At 51.8% G+C, this 17,692-nt stretch overlaps 1 protein-coding gene across 2 annotated transcripts in view; it reads left to right on the top strand.

Annotated features, from left to right (window-relative positions):
* The first annotated feature begins 2,940 nt into the window (after positions 1 to 2,940).
* The window catches only part of CIMIP2C (ciliary microtubule inner protein 2C), a 45,752-nt gene continuing 31,000 nt past the window's right edge, over positions 2,941 to 17,692 (top strand). For both annotated transcript variants that reach the window (XM_075126283.1, XM_075126284.1), the window contains exon 1: positions 2,941 to 3,041. In XM_075126283.1, the coding sequence (XP_074982384.1) occupies positions 2,968 to 3,041 (74 nt within the window). In that variant the 5' untranslated portion in view covers positions 2,941 to 2,967. The remainder of the gene's footprint in view (positions 3,042 to 17,692) is intronic.

Here is a 17,692-nt window from a genome sequence, read left to right on the forward strand (position 1 = left end):
ACAACGGCTAATGCCAGATGCTTCACAGGGAGTGAACAGAACAGGACAATTATTTAAGGATCCATCCCCTGTCTTCGGGTCCCAACATCTGGCAATCAGAGGCTTAGGGACTCCCAGAGCATGGAATTGCTCCCCTGACCATCTTGGCTAATAGCCATTGATGGACCAGTCCTCCGGGAACTTATCTAATTCTTTTCTGAACCCAGTTACACTTTTGGCCTTCACAACACCCCCAGCACTGAATTCCACAGGTTGACTATAACTGATTGGTGAAACTGAACTATAGAACTTCATAGCCAATTTGGGGTTTGTGTCCTGGTTCCTAACAGTCTGTCCTGAGGTTGATGCCCATGCTCTTGAGTTTCTGCAGGCAACTTTACAGGGGAAATGGGCAGAAGAATCTGTGTCCACCATAGCACATTCCCCGCCAGAGCCTGGAATGGAAACCAGCATCCTCTGCTGTCAGCAAATATCAGTGAAACCCAACAGAAAGCATGTGGCTCAACCCTCTCTTGTGCTGGTCCCCATAGCAGGTGACAGCCTGCGACTGCTGTCAATTACTCAGTTAGCTCAAATTACTCAGTTACCACTCAAGAAAGAGATCTTGGAGTCATTGTGGATAGTTCTCTGAAAACATCCACTCAATGTGCAGCGACAGTCAAAAAACTGAACAGAATGCTGGGAATAATTAAGAAAGGGATAGATAATAAGACAGAAAATATCATATTGCCTCTATATAAATCCATGGCATGCCCACATCCTGAATACTGCGTGCAGATGTGGTCGCCCCATCTCAAAAAAGATATATTGGAATTGGAAAAGGTTCAGAAAAGGGCCACAAAAATTATTAGGGGTATGGAACGGCTTCCATCTGAGGAGAGATTAATAAGACTGGGACTTTTCAGCTTGGAAAAGAGACGGCTAAGGGGAAATATGATTGAGGTCTATAAAATCATGACTGGTGTAGAGAAAGTAGATAAGGAAGTGTTGTCTACTACTTCTCAAAACACAAGAACTAGGGGTCACTAAATGAAATGAATAGGCAGCAGGTTTAAAACAAATAAAAGGAAGTATTTCTTTACACAATGCACAGTCAACCTGTGGAACTCCTTGCCAGAGGATGTTGTAAAGGCCAAGACCATAACAGGGGTCAAAAGGGAACTAGATAAGTTCAGGGAGGGTAAGTCCATCAATGGCTATTAGCCAGACTGGGCAGGGATGGTGTCCCTAGACTCTGTTTGTCAGAAGCTGGAAATGGGCGACAGGAGATGGATCACTTGATGATTCCCTGTTCTGTTCATTCCCTCTGGGGCACCTGGCACTGGCCGCTGTCGGAAGACCGGACACTGGGCTAGATGGACCTTTGGTCTGACCCAGTAGGGCCATTCTTCTGTTCTTATGTTCTTGTAGAAAAACTGGTTGTAGGGGACAACCTTGGTTCGAGTGATCATGAGCTAATTCAGTTTAAACTCAATGGAAGGATAAACAAAAATAGATCGGCAACTAGGGTCCTTGATTTCAGAAGGCAAACTTAAAAAAAATTAAGGGAACTAGTTAGGGAAGTGGACTGGACTGAAGAACTCCAGGATCTGAATGTGGAGGAGGCTTGGAATTACTTTAAGTCAAAGTTACAGAAGCTCTGTGAAGCCTGCATCCCAAGCAAGGGGGGTCTCATGGCTCTGGGGGCGGGGGGAGGGGCCGAGGGCTGGGGGGGCAGGGGGGTCTCATGGCTCTGGGGGAGGGGGGACCAAGGGCCGAGGGGGACGGGGGGGTCTCATGGCTCTGGGGGCTGGAGGGGGCAGGGGGGGCCGAGGGCTGGGGGGGCAGGGGGGGTCTCCTGGCTCTGGGGGCGGGGGGGGCTGAGGGCTGGGGGTGAGGGGGGGGTCTCATGGCTCTGGGGGCCGTGGGCTGGGGAGGGACGGGGGGGTCTCATGGCTCTGGGGGCAAGGAGGGGGGGCTGGGGGGGCCGGGGGCTTGGGGGATGGGGGGGTCTCCTGGCTCTGTGGGCGGGGGGGGCCGAGGCCTGGGGGAGGACGGGGGGTCTCACGGCTCTGGGGGCAAGGAGGGGCGGGGGGGGCGAGGGCTTGGGGGATGGGGGGGTCTCCTAGCTCTGTGGGCGGGGGGGGGCGAGGCCTGGGGGGGGACGGGGGGTCTCACGGCTCTGGTGGCTGGGGGGGGCCGAGGCCTGGGGGGGATGGGGGGTCTCACGGCTCTGGGGGCAAGGAGGGGCGGGGGGGCCAAGGGCTTGGGGGGGACACGGGGTTCTCACGGCTCTGGGGGTGGGGGGGCCGAGGGCTGGGGGGGACGGGGGGTCTCATGGCTCTGGGGGCCGCGGGCTGGGGGAGGGACGGGGGGTCTCACGGCTCTGGGGGCAAGGAGGGGCAGAGGGGGCCGAGGGCTTGGGGGGGACAGGGGGTTCTCACGGCTCTGGGGGCGGGGGGGGGCCGAAGGCTGGGGGGGACGGGGGGTCTCATGGCTCTGGGGGCTGGGGAGGGCCGAGGGCTGGGGGGACGGGGGGGTCGAGGCTTGGGGGGTACGGGGGGGTCTCATGGCGCCGGAGGCTGGGGGGGACAGGGGGTTCTCACGGCTCTGGGGGCGGTGGGGGCCGAGAGCTGGGGAGACGGGGGGGTCTCCTGGCTCTGGGGGCTGGGGGGGGGCCGAGGCTTGGGGGGGACAGGGGGGGCTCATGGCGCCGCGGGCTGGGGGGGGGACGGGGGGGCTCATGGCGCCGGGGGCGGGGGGGGGCCGCGGGCTGGGGGGGACAGGGGGGGCTCATGGCGCCGCGGGCTGGGGGGGGGACGGGGGGGCTCATGGCGCCGGGGGCTGGGGGGGAGGGGCAGGGGGCGCCCCGCCCGCGGCCCCGCCCGTTGCCCGGTGACGGGGTTTGTGACCCGGCCCCGCCCGGCCCCGCCGCGGCCTCACTCGGCGGCTGCCCCGGAGCGAGCGAGGGCCCGGGCCGCGCCCGCCATGGCCTCCCGCAGCGCCCGCCCCGCCCCGAGCCAGCACCGCGCCGCCTACCTGCCGCCGGCCCTCATGCCCGGGTAACGGGGCCCCCCGGCCGCCCCCCTGCCCCCCGTCTTCCCCCTGCGCCTCCCGTCTGACCCCCGGCCGCCCCCCGAGCCCCATCAATCCCTGGGACCCCCCCAGCAACCCCCTGCACCCCATCAATCTCCCCTGCACCCACAGAGACCCCCCCACCTCCCCTGCACGCCACCCACCTCCCCTGCACCCCATAACCCCCTTCCCCCCACCAACTTCCCCTGCAGCCCACCAACTTCCCCTGCTCTCCCCATAACCCCTTGTGCCCCCATATGTCCCTGCAGCCCCATCAATCCCTGGGAACCCCCTGCACCCCATCAATCTCCCCTGCACCCACAGAGACCCCCCCACCTCCCCTGCACCCCATAACCCCCTTCCCCCCACCAACTTCCCCTGCAGCCCATCAACTTCCCCTGCTCTCCCCATAACCCCTTGTGCCCCCATATGTCCCTGCAGCCCCATCAACCCCTGGGAACCCCCTGCACCCCATCAATCTCCCCTGCACCCACAGAGACCCCCCCACCTCCCCTGCACCCCATAACCCCCTTCCCCCCACCAACTTCCCCTGCAGCCCATCAACTTCCCCTGCTCTCCCCATAACCCCTTGTGCCCCCATATGTCCCTGCAGCCCCATCAACCCCTGGGAACCCCCTGCACCCCATCAATCTCCCCTGCACCCACAGAGACCCCCCACCTCCCCTGCACGCCACCCACCTCCCCTGCACCCCATAACCCCCTTCCCCCCACCAACTTCCCCTGCAGCCCACCAACTTCCCCTGCTCTCCCCATAACCCCTTGTGCCCCCATATGTCCCTGCAGCCCCATCAATCCCTGGGACCCCCCTGCACCCCATCAATCTCCCCTGCACCCACAGAGACCCCCCCACCTCCCCTGCACCCCATAACCCCCTTCCCCCCACCAACTTCCCCTGCAGCCCATCAACTTCCCCTGCTCTCCCCATAACCCCTTGTGCCCCCATATGTCCCTGCAGCCCCATCAACCCCTGGGAACCCCCTGCACCCCATCAATCTCCCCTGCACCCACAGAGACCCCCCCACCTCCCCTGCACCCCATAACCCCCTTCCCCCCACCAACTTCCCCTGCAGCCCATCAACTTCCCCTGCTCTCCCCATAACCCCTTGTGCCCCCATATGTCCCTGCAGCCCCATCAACCCCTGGGAACCCCCTGCACCCCATCAATCTCCCCTGCACCCACAGAGACCCCCCCACCTCCCCTGCACGCCACCCACCTCCCCTGCACCCCATAACCCCCTTCCCCCCACCAACTTCCCCTGCAGCCCACCAACTTCCCCTGCTCTCCCCATAACCCCTTGTGCCCCCATATGTCCCTGCAGCCCCATCAATCCCTGGGACCCCCCTGCACCCCATCAATCTCCCCTGCACCCACAGAGACCCCCCCACCTCCCCTGCACGCCACCCACCTCCCCTGCACCCCATAACCCCCTTCCCCCCACCAACTTCCCCTGCAGCCCATCAACTTCCCCTGCTCTCCCCATAACCCCTTGTGCCCCCATATGTCCCTGCAGCCCCATCAACCTGAAGGGACCCCCAATAGCCCCCTGCACCTCCATCAACTCCTGGGACCCCCCATCAGCCCCCTGCACCCCCACCAACCTCCCCATAGCCCCTCTGGACCCCATAGCCCCACCAACCTGCATCTATCCCTGAGCCCCCGATCAACCTCCCCATTGCCCCGTGTACCCCCGTCACTCACTGCACCCCTCATCAACCCCTGGGCCCACCCTATTGCCCCCTGCAACCCCTTGCACTCCTCATAACCCCCCAGCACCCCCACCAACCCCCATAGCCCCCCGTGCTCCCATCAACTCACAGGGCCCCCGTAATCCCCCACACTCCCCATCAACCCATACGGACTCCTGCACCCCGTCAACACCCGGGACTCCCCATATCCCCCTGCACCCCATCAACCCCTGGGACCTCCCATAACCCCCTCTAGCCCCACTAACCCCCCCAGGGAACCCCATACCCCTGTATCCCCCACTAACTCACAGAGACTGCACAGCCCCCTGCACCTCCATCAATCCCCTGCACCTCCTCATCAACCCACAGGGACCCCCCATCACCTGCTGCACCCCCCATTCACCCCTGGAAATCCCATAGCTCCCTGCACCTCCCATAGCTCCCTGCACATACACCCCACTAACCCTCATAGCCCCCTACATCCCTATTAACTTCTGGGGGCAGCAGTAATCCTCATATTAACCCCAGGGGAACCCCCTGCACAGTCCCCTATGTCCTCCCATTAAGCCCAGGACCCCACTTTTGAGGGTACCTCCTATCTCTAACCTGCCGCATGCTACTTCTATCATTCCATATATCCCCCTTTTCCAGGAGTAGATATCCCCATCCATTGCTCCCTATGTTCCCCCCATTCCCCTATTACCTCCACTCCACCTTCCCGAGAGGCATCCCACATCTATCATCCCCTAAACACTCTCCTGGAGGCATAGGAATCCCACATAATTTCTTCCCAACTCCCCTACACTTATCTCTGTGGAAAAGACCCACTATCTGCCCCAGAGTGTGGAAAATCCCCCTCACCAGTCTATGCATTCTCCGCACGGGGGACCCAATACCCCCATAGGAAGGGGAGAATGGAGAGGGTTTGAATCATGCATAGAGGGGGAGATCAGGGCTGTACACGTGGAGATCATAAGATAGGGTTGTGCATGGAGGCTGCAGTTTACGGGGGTGTGGAGAGGGGCGGGTGCAATTTATGGGGTGGAGGAAGGGGGCGTAAAGGGAGGGGATTCAAACCAATAGCGACTCAAGGGGTGCAGATACCCCTCTGCCCACCAAAGGTGTGTCCAGGAAAGGGAACCCTTGTAATGTGCTCTAATCAATTACTTTGGGCTTGCAGTATTGAAACCTGGGTAGGGCAAACAGATTCTCCTGGGTTATGCTGGAAACTTAGCCTATTCAGGTCTCCTCCCGCTCTGGACTCTGTTGGATCAATAATGGAAACAAATTGCAGAGGCTGATTCCCTCCTCCCCCCCAAGAAATCCCTCTCTCCCAGCTCTCAGATCGATGGAGCTCTGCTCACTCTAGCATTTACCATGAGAGTCAGGGCCAAGGCAGCCAGGCACCTCTGAGAGCTGCTCTCTCCTTCTGGTGCTGTTGGAGGAATAGTCAAACCTGCCAACATCTCCAGGCAAAACAAAGAGATTTTCAATGTGCATAAGTCTGCAAATTTCCATAAATTTAAGCAGGCTCTGTCTAGGACAGAACAGCCATACTGGGCAGCCCGATGGTCCATCTAGCCCAGTGTCCTGTATTCCGACAGTGGCTGATGCCAGATGTTTCAGAGGGAATGAACAGAACAGGGCAGTTTATTGAGTGATCGATCCCCTGTCGTCCAGTCCCAGAATCTGGCAGTCAGATGCTTCAATACATTCAGAGTAGGGGGCTGCATCCCTGACCATCTTGGCTACTAGCCATTGATGGACCCATCCTCCTGGAACTTACCTAAATTATTTTTTGAAGCCAGTTATACTTTTGGCCTTCACAACATCCTCTGACAAGGAGTTCCACAGGTTGACTGGGTGTTGTGTGAAGAAGTACTTCCTTATGCTTGTTTGAAACCTGCTGCCTATTAATTTCATTGGGTGGCCCCAGTTCTTGTGTTATGAGAAGGAGCAAATAACATTTCCTTATTCACTTTCTCCACACCAGTCATGATTTTATAGACCTCTACCGTATCCCTTCTTAGTCGTCTATTCTCCAAGCTGGGGATTCGCCCCCAGTATTGCTCTCAGTGTGGCTGTCCAATTCCACTCTTTATGTAGACAGGCAAAGCTGTGATTTTGTCCAGTGGGGATTAACACAGGGTAAACTCCACCAGTGAAAATAGTGGCTTTTCTGGCTATACTAAGAATGGCATTGGTGCAGCTACACCAGTCTAGAAAAAGATACACAAAGGCCCCTCCATGAACTAATCACCTGCTCCCCTCCAAGCAGAGCCCCCCATGAATTCATCCGCCCCCCAACCCCACTTGTGCTCCCAAGCATGCCTCTTCAGATCCTGCGGCTGCCACTTCTTGCCCTGTTGCTTTGCTTGGCTTAGCCAGCTGCTCTGCCCCCTCTCAATGCAAGGTGAAGCTGGGGATACACGTGCACATGGTTCGCACGGTAGGTGGTTTATTCGCTTCCCAATCCTAGCAGGGGGGCAGCACTGGAAGTCAGAGGGCAGAAACTGCGTCTTTGGGGGCAGGGGAGCTGCCCCACGCATTGGAGAAGGACAATAGCTGCTCAGCACATTGAGCAACTCCAGTTGGCTGCCTGCCTCCCCGGAGGCAGGGAAATGGGGAAGGCAGCCAATCAGAAGTGAGTTCCCTGTAGACTGACAGGTCTTCCTTGTAGAAGGGGATGGAAAACCTGAAGTCTACTGGGAAACCTATGGCATTGGCAGGTCTGGATGTAACGTAGACAGATGTCTGGTATGATGCTGAGGGACCTGGTGAGAACGAACTAGAATGAGCTGCCTGTGAGCAGGAGGCACCTGGAATCCATCTCAAAACAACTAGGGCTGAGTGCATGTTTCCCCTGTTCTGGAGAGCTCCAGCCCAGCTGGACTGGCCTTGCCATGTCCTGGAGACACAGAACCAGACTGCCTACTATCTGTAGCACAGGGGATGTTTTGTGAACCAGAGCCAAAAGCCTCTGAGCCAGCTGTGCTGCAGCTTTGGCTAAAATGACAGTGTTTGCCTGGTCTCGGGGTTGTAGCTACATTGGGGAAAGTTCACTGATGTCACTGGCAATTTTAGCCCTGTATCTCGTTGTCACCGTAAAGTGAAATATTGATTTGATAATTCATGAGCATCTCTCTCTATTTTTAATACATAAGGACCCAAAAATGCTTTAAGAGCTGATTTACAAGTGATTAGAAATCATTGCGTTGAGCACAGAAAAGGTATGTGGAGTAAAACAGGGCAGCTGTTTAACACTTCACAGCAATGCTGCATGGCAGTTTAAGACAGGAAATGAAGTATGCAGAGCCCCACTGAACCTTGAAGAGTAGGGAGAAGGTTTGGAATTTGTCCTTAACACTGGGATTAACAACCTATGCTTAAGAAGATCTTTGATGAGCACAGGGACTCAGGACTTTGGTTTAACATCTCATCTGAATGTAATAATTATTGTAATAAGAAAGAAAGTTAGATTATTGCAGCATTTTTACATTGTCAGCTAGACTGTGGTATGGAGCCAGCAGTGTAGCTGTCAAAGCAAGGGCCTGATCCTGTGAAACATTACTGACCTGAGCAGTTCCTATTCACATGTGTCGTCTCATCAGCGTCACCGTGGGCTGCGTCAGAGTTTTCAGGTGTGGGCCCTGCAGATGGAGAGAGTCCGTGTGAGTGCAGTGATCACATGCACTATGTAGCACGTTTAGAAGAACCCCACTTCTTTCTCTTCCCTTTTATTATTTCTCTTGCAGCAGTGCCATAGAACCTCAGGTCTGGTCTACCTACAGACCTGTATCGGTATAACTACATCATTCAGGGGGGTGAAAAATCCACCCCCCAAGCGACGAAGTTATACCAACCTAACCCCCTGTGTAGACAGCACTCTGTCGGAGGGAGAACTTCCAGCATGAGACCGGAAGTCTACACGGCAATGAAACAGCCCCTGAGCCCGAATCAGCTGGCATGGGCCAGCTGCAGGTTTTTCACGCTGTGTAGACATACCCACAGTCACTGGTTTCTCTGGAGACTGTGCCAGCAAATGCCAATTCATAGAATCATAGAATCATAGAATATAAGGGTTGGAAGGGACCCCAGAAGGTCATCTAGTCCAACCCCCTGCTCGAAGCAGGACCAATTCCCAGTTAAATCATCCCAGCCAGGGCTTTGTCAAGCCTGACCTTAAAAACCTCTAAGGAAGGAGATTCTACCACCTCCCTAGGTAACGCATTCCAGTGTTTCACCACCCTCTTAGTGAAAAAGTTTTTCCTAATATCCAATCTAAACCTCCCCCACTGCAGCTTGAGACCTTTACTCCTCGTTCCGTCATCTGATACCATTGAGAACAGTCTAGAGCCATCCTCTTTGGAACCCCCTTTCAGGTAGTTGAAAGCAGCTATCAAATCCCCCCTCATTCTTCTCTTCTGCAGGCTAAACAATCCCAGCTCCCTCAGCCTCTCCTCATAACTCATGTGTTCCAGACCCCTAATCATTTTTGTTGCCCTTCGCTGGACTCTCTCCAATTTATCCACATCCTTCTTGAAGTGTGGGGCCCAAAACTGGACACAGTACTCCAGATGAGGCCTCACTAATGAGGGGAACGATCACGTCCCTCGATCTGCTCGCTATGCCCCTACTTATACATCCCAAAATGCCATTGGCCTTCTTGGCAACAAGGGCACACTGCTGACTCATATCCAGCTTCTCGTCCACTGTCACCCCTAGGTCCTTTTCCGCAGAACTGCTGCCTAGCCATTCGGTCCCTAGTCTGTAGCTGTGCATGGGGTTCTTCCGTCCTAAGTGCAGGACCCTGCACTTATCCTTATTGAACCTCATCAGATTTCTTTTGGCCCAATCCTCCAATTTGTCTAGGTCCTTCTGTATCCTATCCCTCCCCTCCAGCGTATCTACCACTCCTCCCAGTTTAGTATCATCCGCAAATTTGCTGAGAGTGCAATCCACACCATCCTCCAGATCATTTATGAAGATATTGAACAAAACCGGCCCCAGGACCGACCCTTGGGGCACTCCACTTGATACCGGCTGCCAACTAGACATGGAGCCATTGATAACTACCCGTTGAGCCCGACAATCTAGCCAGCTTTCTACCCACCTTGTAGTGCATTCATCCAGCCCATACTTCCTTAACTTGCTGACAAGAATACTGTGGGAGACCGTGTCAAAAGCTTTGCTAAAGTCAAGAAACAATACATCCACTGCTTTCCCTTCATCCACAGAACCAGTAATCTCATCATAGAAGGCGATTAGATTAGTCAGGCATGACCTTCCCTTGGTGAATCCATGCTGGCTGTTCCTGATCACTTTCCTCTCATGCAAGTGCTTCAGGATTGATTCTTTGAGGACCTGCTCCATGATTTTTCCAGGGACTGAAGTGAGGCTGACTGGCCTGTAGTTCCCAGGATCCTCCTTCTTCCCTTTTTTAAAGATTGGCACTACATTAGCCTTTTTCCAGTCATCCGAGACTTCCCCGGTTCGCCACGAGTTTTCAAAGATAATGGCCAATGGCTCTGCAATCACAGCCGCCAGTTCCTTCAGCACTCTCGGATGCAACTCGTCCGGCCCCATGGACTTGTGCACGTCCAGCTTTTCTAAATAGTCCCTAACCACCTCTCTCTCCACAGAGGGCTGTCCATCTCTTCCCCATTTTGTGATGCCCAGCGTAGCAGTCTGGGAGCTGACCTTGTTAGTGAAAACAGAGGCAAAAAAAGCATTGAGTACATTAGCTTTTTCCACATCCTCTGTCACTAGTTTGCCTCCCTCATTCAGTAAGGGGCCCACACATTCCTTGGCTTTCTTCTTGTTGCCAACATACCTGAAGAAACCCTTCTTGTTACTCTTGACATCTCTGGCTAGCTGCAGCTCCAGGTGCGATTTGGCCCTCCTGATAACATTCCTACATGCCCGAGCAATATTTTTATACTCTTCCCTGGTCATATGTCCAACCTTCCACTTCTTGTAAGCTTCTTTTTTATGTTTAAGATCCGCTAAGATTTCACCATTAAGCCAAGCTGGTCGCCTGCCATATTTACTATTCTTTCGACTCATCGGGATGGTTTGTCCCTGTAACCTCAACAGGGATTCCTTGAAATACAGCCAGCTCTCCTGGACTCCTTTCCCCTTCAAGTTAGTCCCCCAGGGGATCCTGGCCATCCGTTCCCTGAGGGAGTCGAAGTCTGCTTTCCTGAAGTCCAGGGTCCGTATCGTGCTGCTTACCTTTCTTCCCTGTGTCAGGATCCTGAACTCAACCAACTCATGGTCACTGCCTCCCAGATTCCCATCCACTTTTGCTTCCCCCACTAATTCTACCCGGTTTGTGAGCAGCAGGTCAAGAAAAGCGCCCCCCCTAGTTGGCTCCTCTAGCACTTGCGCCAGGAAATTGTCCCCTACGCTTTCCAAAAACTTCCTGGATTGTCTATGCACCGCTGTATTGCTCTCCCAGCAGATATCAGGAAAATTAAAGTCACCCATGAGAATCAGGGCATGCGATCCAGTAGCTTCCGTGAGCTGCCGGAAGAAAGCCTCATCTACCTCATCCCCCTGGTCCGGTGGTCTATAGCAGACTCCCACCACTACATCACTCTTGTTGCACACACTTCTAAACTTAATCCAGAGACACTCAGGTTTTTCTGCAGTTTCGTACCAGAGCTCTGAGCAGTCATACTGCTCCCTTACATACAGTGCTACTCCCCCACCTTTTCTGCCCTGCCTGTCCTTCCTGAACAGTTTATAACCATCCATGACAGTACTCCAGTCATGTGAGTTATCCAATTGTGGTGGTGGGTTTTTCTGAAGGGGACAAGGTGTCCAGGAGCTGGACTGCAGCCCACCAAAGAGCCCTCAGCTGGGAACTGTTTTCAGTCTACCCCTCAGAATGCATTTCTAGGGGGTGGTAGGATCTCGATCCCATTACCAGTTCTCTTCGTCATCCAGCCCTCTGTTTTTAGACTACAAATATTATACTCCTCCACACTGACAGCTCAGTACTCCACATTAGTTACAGTATTAGCTGCGGGTTAGCTACATGTGTGCTGTCTGCAGTAGTCCTTGCATAGAGCACACTGCTTCCAAGAGGAGCCTTACAGCTGGGTCATAGAAGATCAGGGTTGGAAGGGACCTCAGGAGGTCAAATAGTCCAACCCCCTGCTCAAAGCAGGACCAACCCCAACTAAATCATCCCAGCCAGGGCTTTGTCAAGCTGGACCTTAAAAACCTCTAAGGAAGGAGATTCCACCACCTCCCTAGGTAACGCATTCCAGTGTTTCACCACCCTCCTAGTGAAAAAGGTTTTCCTAATATCCAACCTAAACCTCCCCCACTGCAACTTGAGACCATTACTCCTCGTTCTGTCATCTGCTACCACTGAGAATAGTCTAGCTCCATCCTCTTTGGAACCCCCTTTCAGGTAGTTGAAACAGCTATCAAATCCCCCCTCATTCTTCTCCTCATTTGTCAAATCATTTTGCTCCTTGGTTTTCAGAGGGAGCCATAAATGATGCAGTCTGCTGTTCCGTCTGTGATCAGGACTCTGGAAAAGCAAAGTCCCTGTGCTTTATGTTGGATGAGTTTTCCATGGGCCCTTTTTTGCACAGCCAGAGACAAATGGGCTGATTGCTTTCTCAGCTGCAGCAAAAACCTGGCTTCCCTTATTTGTTTGTATAGCAACAGCTGTGCTCTAGGTGCTTTCCAGACAGGTCGTTTGTCTCAATTCTTGCTCCGAAGTGCTTACAACCAAAGTATTTTAGGTCCCTTCTCTGGTGACTTCTGGCACGTGGGAGCTGTTCCATCTCTGGCCGATCCAGCACCCACTCTCTGCTTGCCCTCTCATGATGTCCCATGTTCTCTCGCCCTGTCTCTCTGAAATAGGCAGGCAGGGTAGTTGGGCCTTTTCCTGCCTTGAGTCCCTTCCTTTCCCCCCATTCATATTTTGCTGTCCTAGTGCCTAGGATTGGCTAGTCGGATTATGATGTACCAGTGCAGTCTGGCCAGGCAGACTCAATTGGGCACAAGCAGAGAATTACCATGGCATGTGGATGCCACTCCATTAACACCGCAGAGGTGGGAAAACAGGGGCTGGGGTAAGCAGTAACCCTATTCCTCTAATATCTCACGATTCCCATTTTGGTTTCTACCCTGCATGTCTACGTGCTGAGTCCAGAAGAGTGACAATGGGATAGTGAGACACCAAACCATGTATCAGTTACGCTGCTTGGAAAATTAGCTTTAACTAGGTCATTGCTGGGCACAAATTGCTTTTCCATGGCCCTTTGTGTAACTGTGTAGTGCCTCCCAAGTTTTATGTACAAGCAGGGAGGGCAGCTGTCATCTCTAGATTCAACCATTTAGTCACTGCTGCACTATGTCCATACCTTAGAACCAGTTTTCCTTAGGAACCTCTGAATTAACAGAGCACAAGGAGGTACCTGGTACATCCAGCCACATTTGGGAATGGCAGTTCATGGACTGTAGCAGACTGGAGTTCAAAGTAGTTTCCTTCTTTTGTCTATCAACGCCTGAATGACGATGTACCTTGAAAAGAGAAAAGGAGGACTTGTGGCGCCTTAGAGGCTAACAAATTTATTTGAGCATAAGCTTTCGTAAGCTACAGCTCACTTCATCGGATGCTCATGAAAGCTTAAGCTCAAATAAATTTGTCAGTCTCTAAGGTGCCACAAGTACTCCTTTTCTTTTTGCGAATACAGACTAACATGGCTGCTACTCTGAAACGATGTACCTTGAAGCAGTTCCACAACCACGTAGGGCTTTATCCTGATTTTGTCCCACTATAATAATGGGGAACTTGTGATCATAATTAGGCCTAATCTTGTAAAAGGAAATAAGGGTTCTGGTGTATTTCCTCTCTCCCTCAGACCTCTTTCAGTTGCACTCAGCCAGTAGATTCTCTCCGGTCCCAGAGCTATTATTGCTGGGATGGGAAAGGCATAGTAAGTAGCAGGCTGAGTCGGAAAGAGCTGCCTGTGAGAAAAGATCAAAGAGCTACGTATGGTTAGCTTAGCTACATGACAGCTAAAGAGGGACGTGATGGTCTGCAGGTATCTGAAGACTGTAAAACACTAACGAGGGAGAGGGATGGTTCAGGGTGACAGAAGAGGAATGGGGGGGGGGGAATTTGAAGAAGGGAAATTCAGTTCTATTAGGTTGTAGAATCGTTTCCCAGGGGAAGTGGTGAAAGCCCTGATGCTTGGGCCATGTAAATCCAGATGAGAGGGATTAGATGATCTAATCACTTTTCTCTCTGAATATCAATTTCTGTTTTCCTGTTTACATCCCAAACCATGTTAAGAACATGAAGTTTGCAGGGTCAGGCACTCAAAAGCTAGGAAATGCCAGAATAAAGGCTGCCCGTGCAATGTGTATTCATTCTCCCGTGCATATGCATTGCATGCGTTTAATTACATGATGGCATACTCTGTCTTCCCACAGGACCCTGCCTTATTCAGTGACTGGGTAGCTCTTCCGCATTTCCTTTTATGCTATACATTCAATGCATGGTGCCAGGGCTTATTTAACATGCATCATCCAAAGTCTTCACTGACTACAAAAGTACTGATTCCCTCATGTACGCAGTGTAGTTATAGCTGTGTCGGCCCCAGGATGTCAGAGCAACAAGGTGGGTGAGGTAGTAGCTTTTATTGGACCAGCTTCTGTTGGGAGAGAGAGAAACTTTTGAGCCACAAAGAGCTCTTCTCTGAGCATCACAGCTGCATGCGCAGGTGGGACGGGTTATGTACTAATTACTTACACTAAACAATCTTAGTACGTAGGGTATTTTTACGTTCAAAGCGTGGCTCCAAATCAACACAGGCTGCAGCTGTGAGTGCTCAGTACTTCTGCAGATCAGATCCCAAGTGACTCAAGTTGCACACCCACCCAGACAAGCAGAAACACACAAGTAATGCCCAACTGTGAAAAGTGTGGGTTAAGTGACTTGCCCACCATCACGTATGAACAGGCAAGGATAGACTCCAGGTCGGCATTCAACTTCCTTAACCATGAGGCCAGATTTTCTCTTCCTGCAATACCTGGCCTCAGTCACTAGACATTTTTCAACTTCTGCAACAATAAATGAGGCAGGGGTTCTACAGACAACAGCCTTCTTCACTGCACAACCCTGATTATTCTCAGAGCAGGTCCATCCAATGCACTCAAGTAGGAGTCCTGTGGAAGGAATACTATGTGATCATGCAATTAAAGATTGTATCATACTGCACATGCACAAGGGTTGCATAGGCAACCTAACTTCTAGGTGCTTGACTTTGCAACCTTAACGTTATATTAACATAGTTTAAGATGTAGGTTCCTAATTTTAAACAAACAAACAGCAGTTCAGTCACATGAAATCCCACTGATTCCCACTTGAGTCGTCAGCAGTGTTTGGCTCTTTAGCTCCACAACCCAGATCTCTATGACTTGAGCTAACCATAGTAGGCTGTTATCCTCTATGTGACCCAGTCAGCATGGGAGTAGGAAATGAGGTACACACCTTGCTAGTGGGTTTCACAAAAATAGTTCTTAAACAATCCCAAGGAAAGTCAAGATGCAGAAATATTAAGGTGGAGATTTGAATCATATCAAAGTCGGGTAATAACTGCAGGTGTGGTTGACTTGGCAACCATAGTTTAACCACGTTGCACATGTAGGTTAGAGATATAGTTAACAATTAATAACATTTTGCATTTATAGAACACATTTCATCCATGGATTAATTTCAGTTTGGCCTCGAGGCATTACCATAACAGAAGTCAATCAATCATTGGTTTCAAAGTGCTTTGCAAATGTGAGCAAGTGTCATGAGCACCCCTTGACAGATGGGGCAGCTCAGGCTTAGAGAGAGGGATGTGCGACCGTCAGCCTCAGGAAGTCACTGGTGTTAAATGAACAGTAGCCCCAGCTCAGGCCTGCCTACACTCATAGAGGCTCTGGCAGGCAGCAGTCTCGTGTGCAGCTCCTGATCCCAACCTGGCCTCTCTCCTAGGAAGTGCGAGCTCCAGATCGGCCCTCCTTCCCACTCAGCTGAGCTGTGCTCTCTCCCTTCCAGCCCAGCACCTGCCACAGGTGTAGTGGGACAGGGCAGCTCATTAACTCTTTCTTAGCCAATGTGGGGTTTGCATATGCCATCACAGTCGCTCTAGCCACATTTTGGGGTAGGAGGCAGGAAGAAGCCTCACGGAAGCCCCATCTGTTGCACCCAAATCTGGCTGCATCACTGTTATTTACCGTTCTCCACGCTGTAAAAGGCAGTGGAATACAGTGTCCATAGTACAGAGGAAGCGATGGACCAGGCTCTCATACTTTGCTCGTGCTGATTAGTCCCATACTCAACTTGAATCAGATGATCAGAATCTGGCCCGTTCTTGGAAACAGCTTTTTTACCAAGGACCCTAAGATTAATACTCCTGCTCTCATGAAAAGTGTCCTGGGGCCTTTAATGACCATGAATGAACAAGACCTTGATGTTGCTTCTCATTCAAAATATGAGCACGAGAAAGCTCCCAGCACTGAACGCACTTACTGTCTGAAAACCCAGCAGTTGCTCGGGATTTTCCATGCCAATCCAGGCCGTTTTGTGCATAAGAAATTTGGATTGATAGGAAAAGAAAGAAATTTAAAAAAAACAGTTGTAGGTTTTGGGTTTTCTCCCTCCCCCCAGCACTGACAGAACGGAGCTAGCTGGAACAGGTACTGTTTCTTTGCTTCATCTCTCCAGATCCCAGAGAGGTAATTTGGAGCATTCTATCCATCAAATAAGCAGCACACGATGATTTTATATGAGGCATACAATAACTGCCAGTTATGGTACATCTGTGTAATGAGGATTGGCTGAGAGCGAGGAGAACTTGGCAACGCTGAGGACTGTCTTCAAGAGACGTGTCTCAGGCTAGCGTCTCTCAGGATTCCACCACTGAGACACGGGGAAAAAAATATCCCAGGGCAATCTAGATATGTTGAGTCATAAATGTTTATCTTAAAGCAGAATCGATCTTGTTCTCACTCCGCATCTGGATCCCACGTACTGTGAATTATACACTTGATTCTCTCCCCATCAGTCCCTCACAACAGAGACTGTCAGGCTGAGATTTTCACAGGAACCAATGGGATTTAGGAACCCATCTCCCATTGAATTTAGTTGGTTTCCTCTCTAGACCCTTTGGGTTCCTTTGCATTTATGTTTTGTTGTTGTTGTTCCCCATAACAGTAGTTTTTGGATAGATTTCTCTCTTCACCTCTGAGATGTTTCAGCTGTTTATAAAGCGTATATCTTTAGATTTCTAAGCAGCATCTTATTTGGCAAGATCCTATTGTTACAACCTCACAACTGGGTTATTTTTCACCAGCGGAAATGCTCTTTAGAGGCAATATACAGAAAATCTTTATCTTGCAGCCAAATTCACTCCGCTTCCCCAGTGAATTAAAACAGTCAAAAAGAAAAGCAAGTGCTCTGTTCAATCCAGCCTCTTGCAGAATCTAAACCAGGGATCAAACACACTGTCTGTGAATCCATCACAAGTTTGCCCTCTTTGCTTTTGCTATAATGTACATTTCCCCCTCTGAAATCAGAAAGCCCAAGGGTATTAGCGTTGCGGTAAAGCTGGTTCCATGCAATCATTACAGTGAGCCAGAGTGAGAATAATGTCAACTTGTATAAATTCTGTGCAGACTTACTGAAGGCATAAATGGCTTTTTTTGGTGGGGGAGGGGGTAGAAGAGGGGATACATTACAGCTTCATAGCTACTCTTTAAGCTCTTATTTTTAGTAAAATTTTCAGCTACAAATGTTGCCAGAGTTACCAGGAATTCCACCTAATCGTTTTTATGAGCCAGATCCTGAAGTCAATGGAGCTATGTCAGTTTACACCAGCTGAGGATCTGGCATTACATATTTACCATGGTG

The sequence above is a fragment of the Caretta caretta genome, chromosome 3 (genome assembly GCF_965140235.1).
Source record: "Caretta caretta isolate rCarCar2 chromosome 3, rCarCar1.hap1, whole genome shotgun sequence".
NCBI classification, from domain to species: Eukaryota; Metazoa; Chordata; order Testudines; family Cheloniidae; genus Caretta; species Caretta caretta.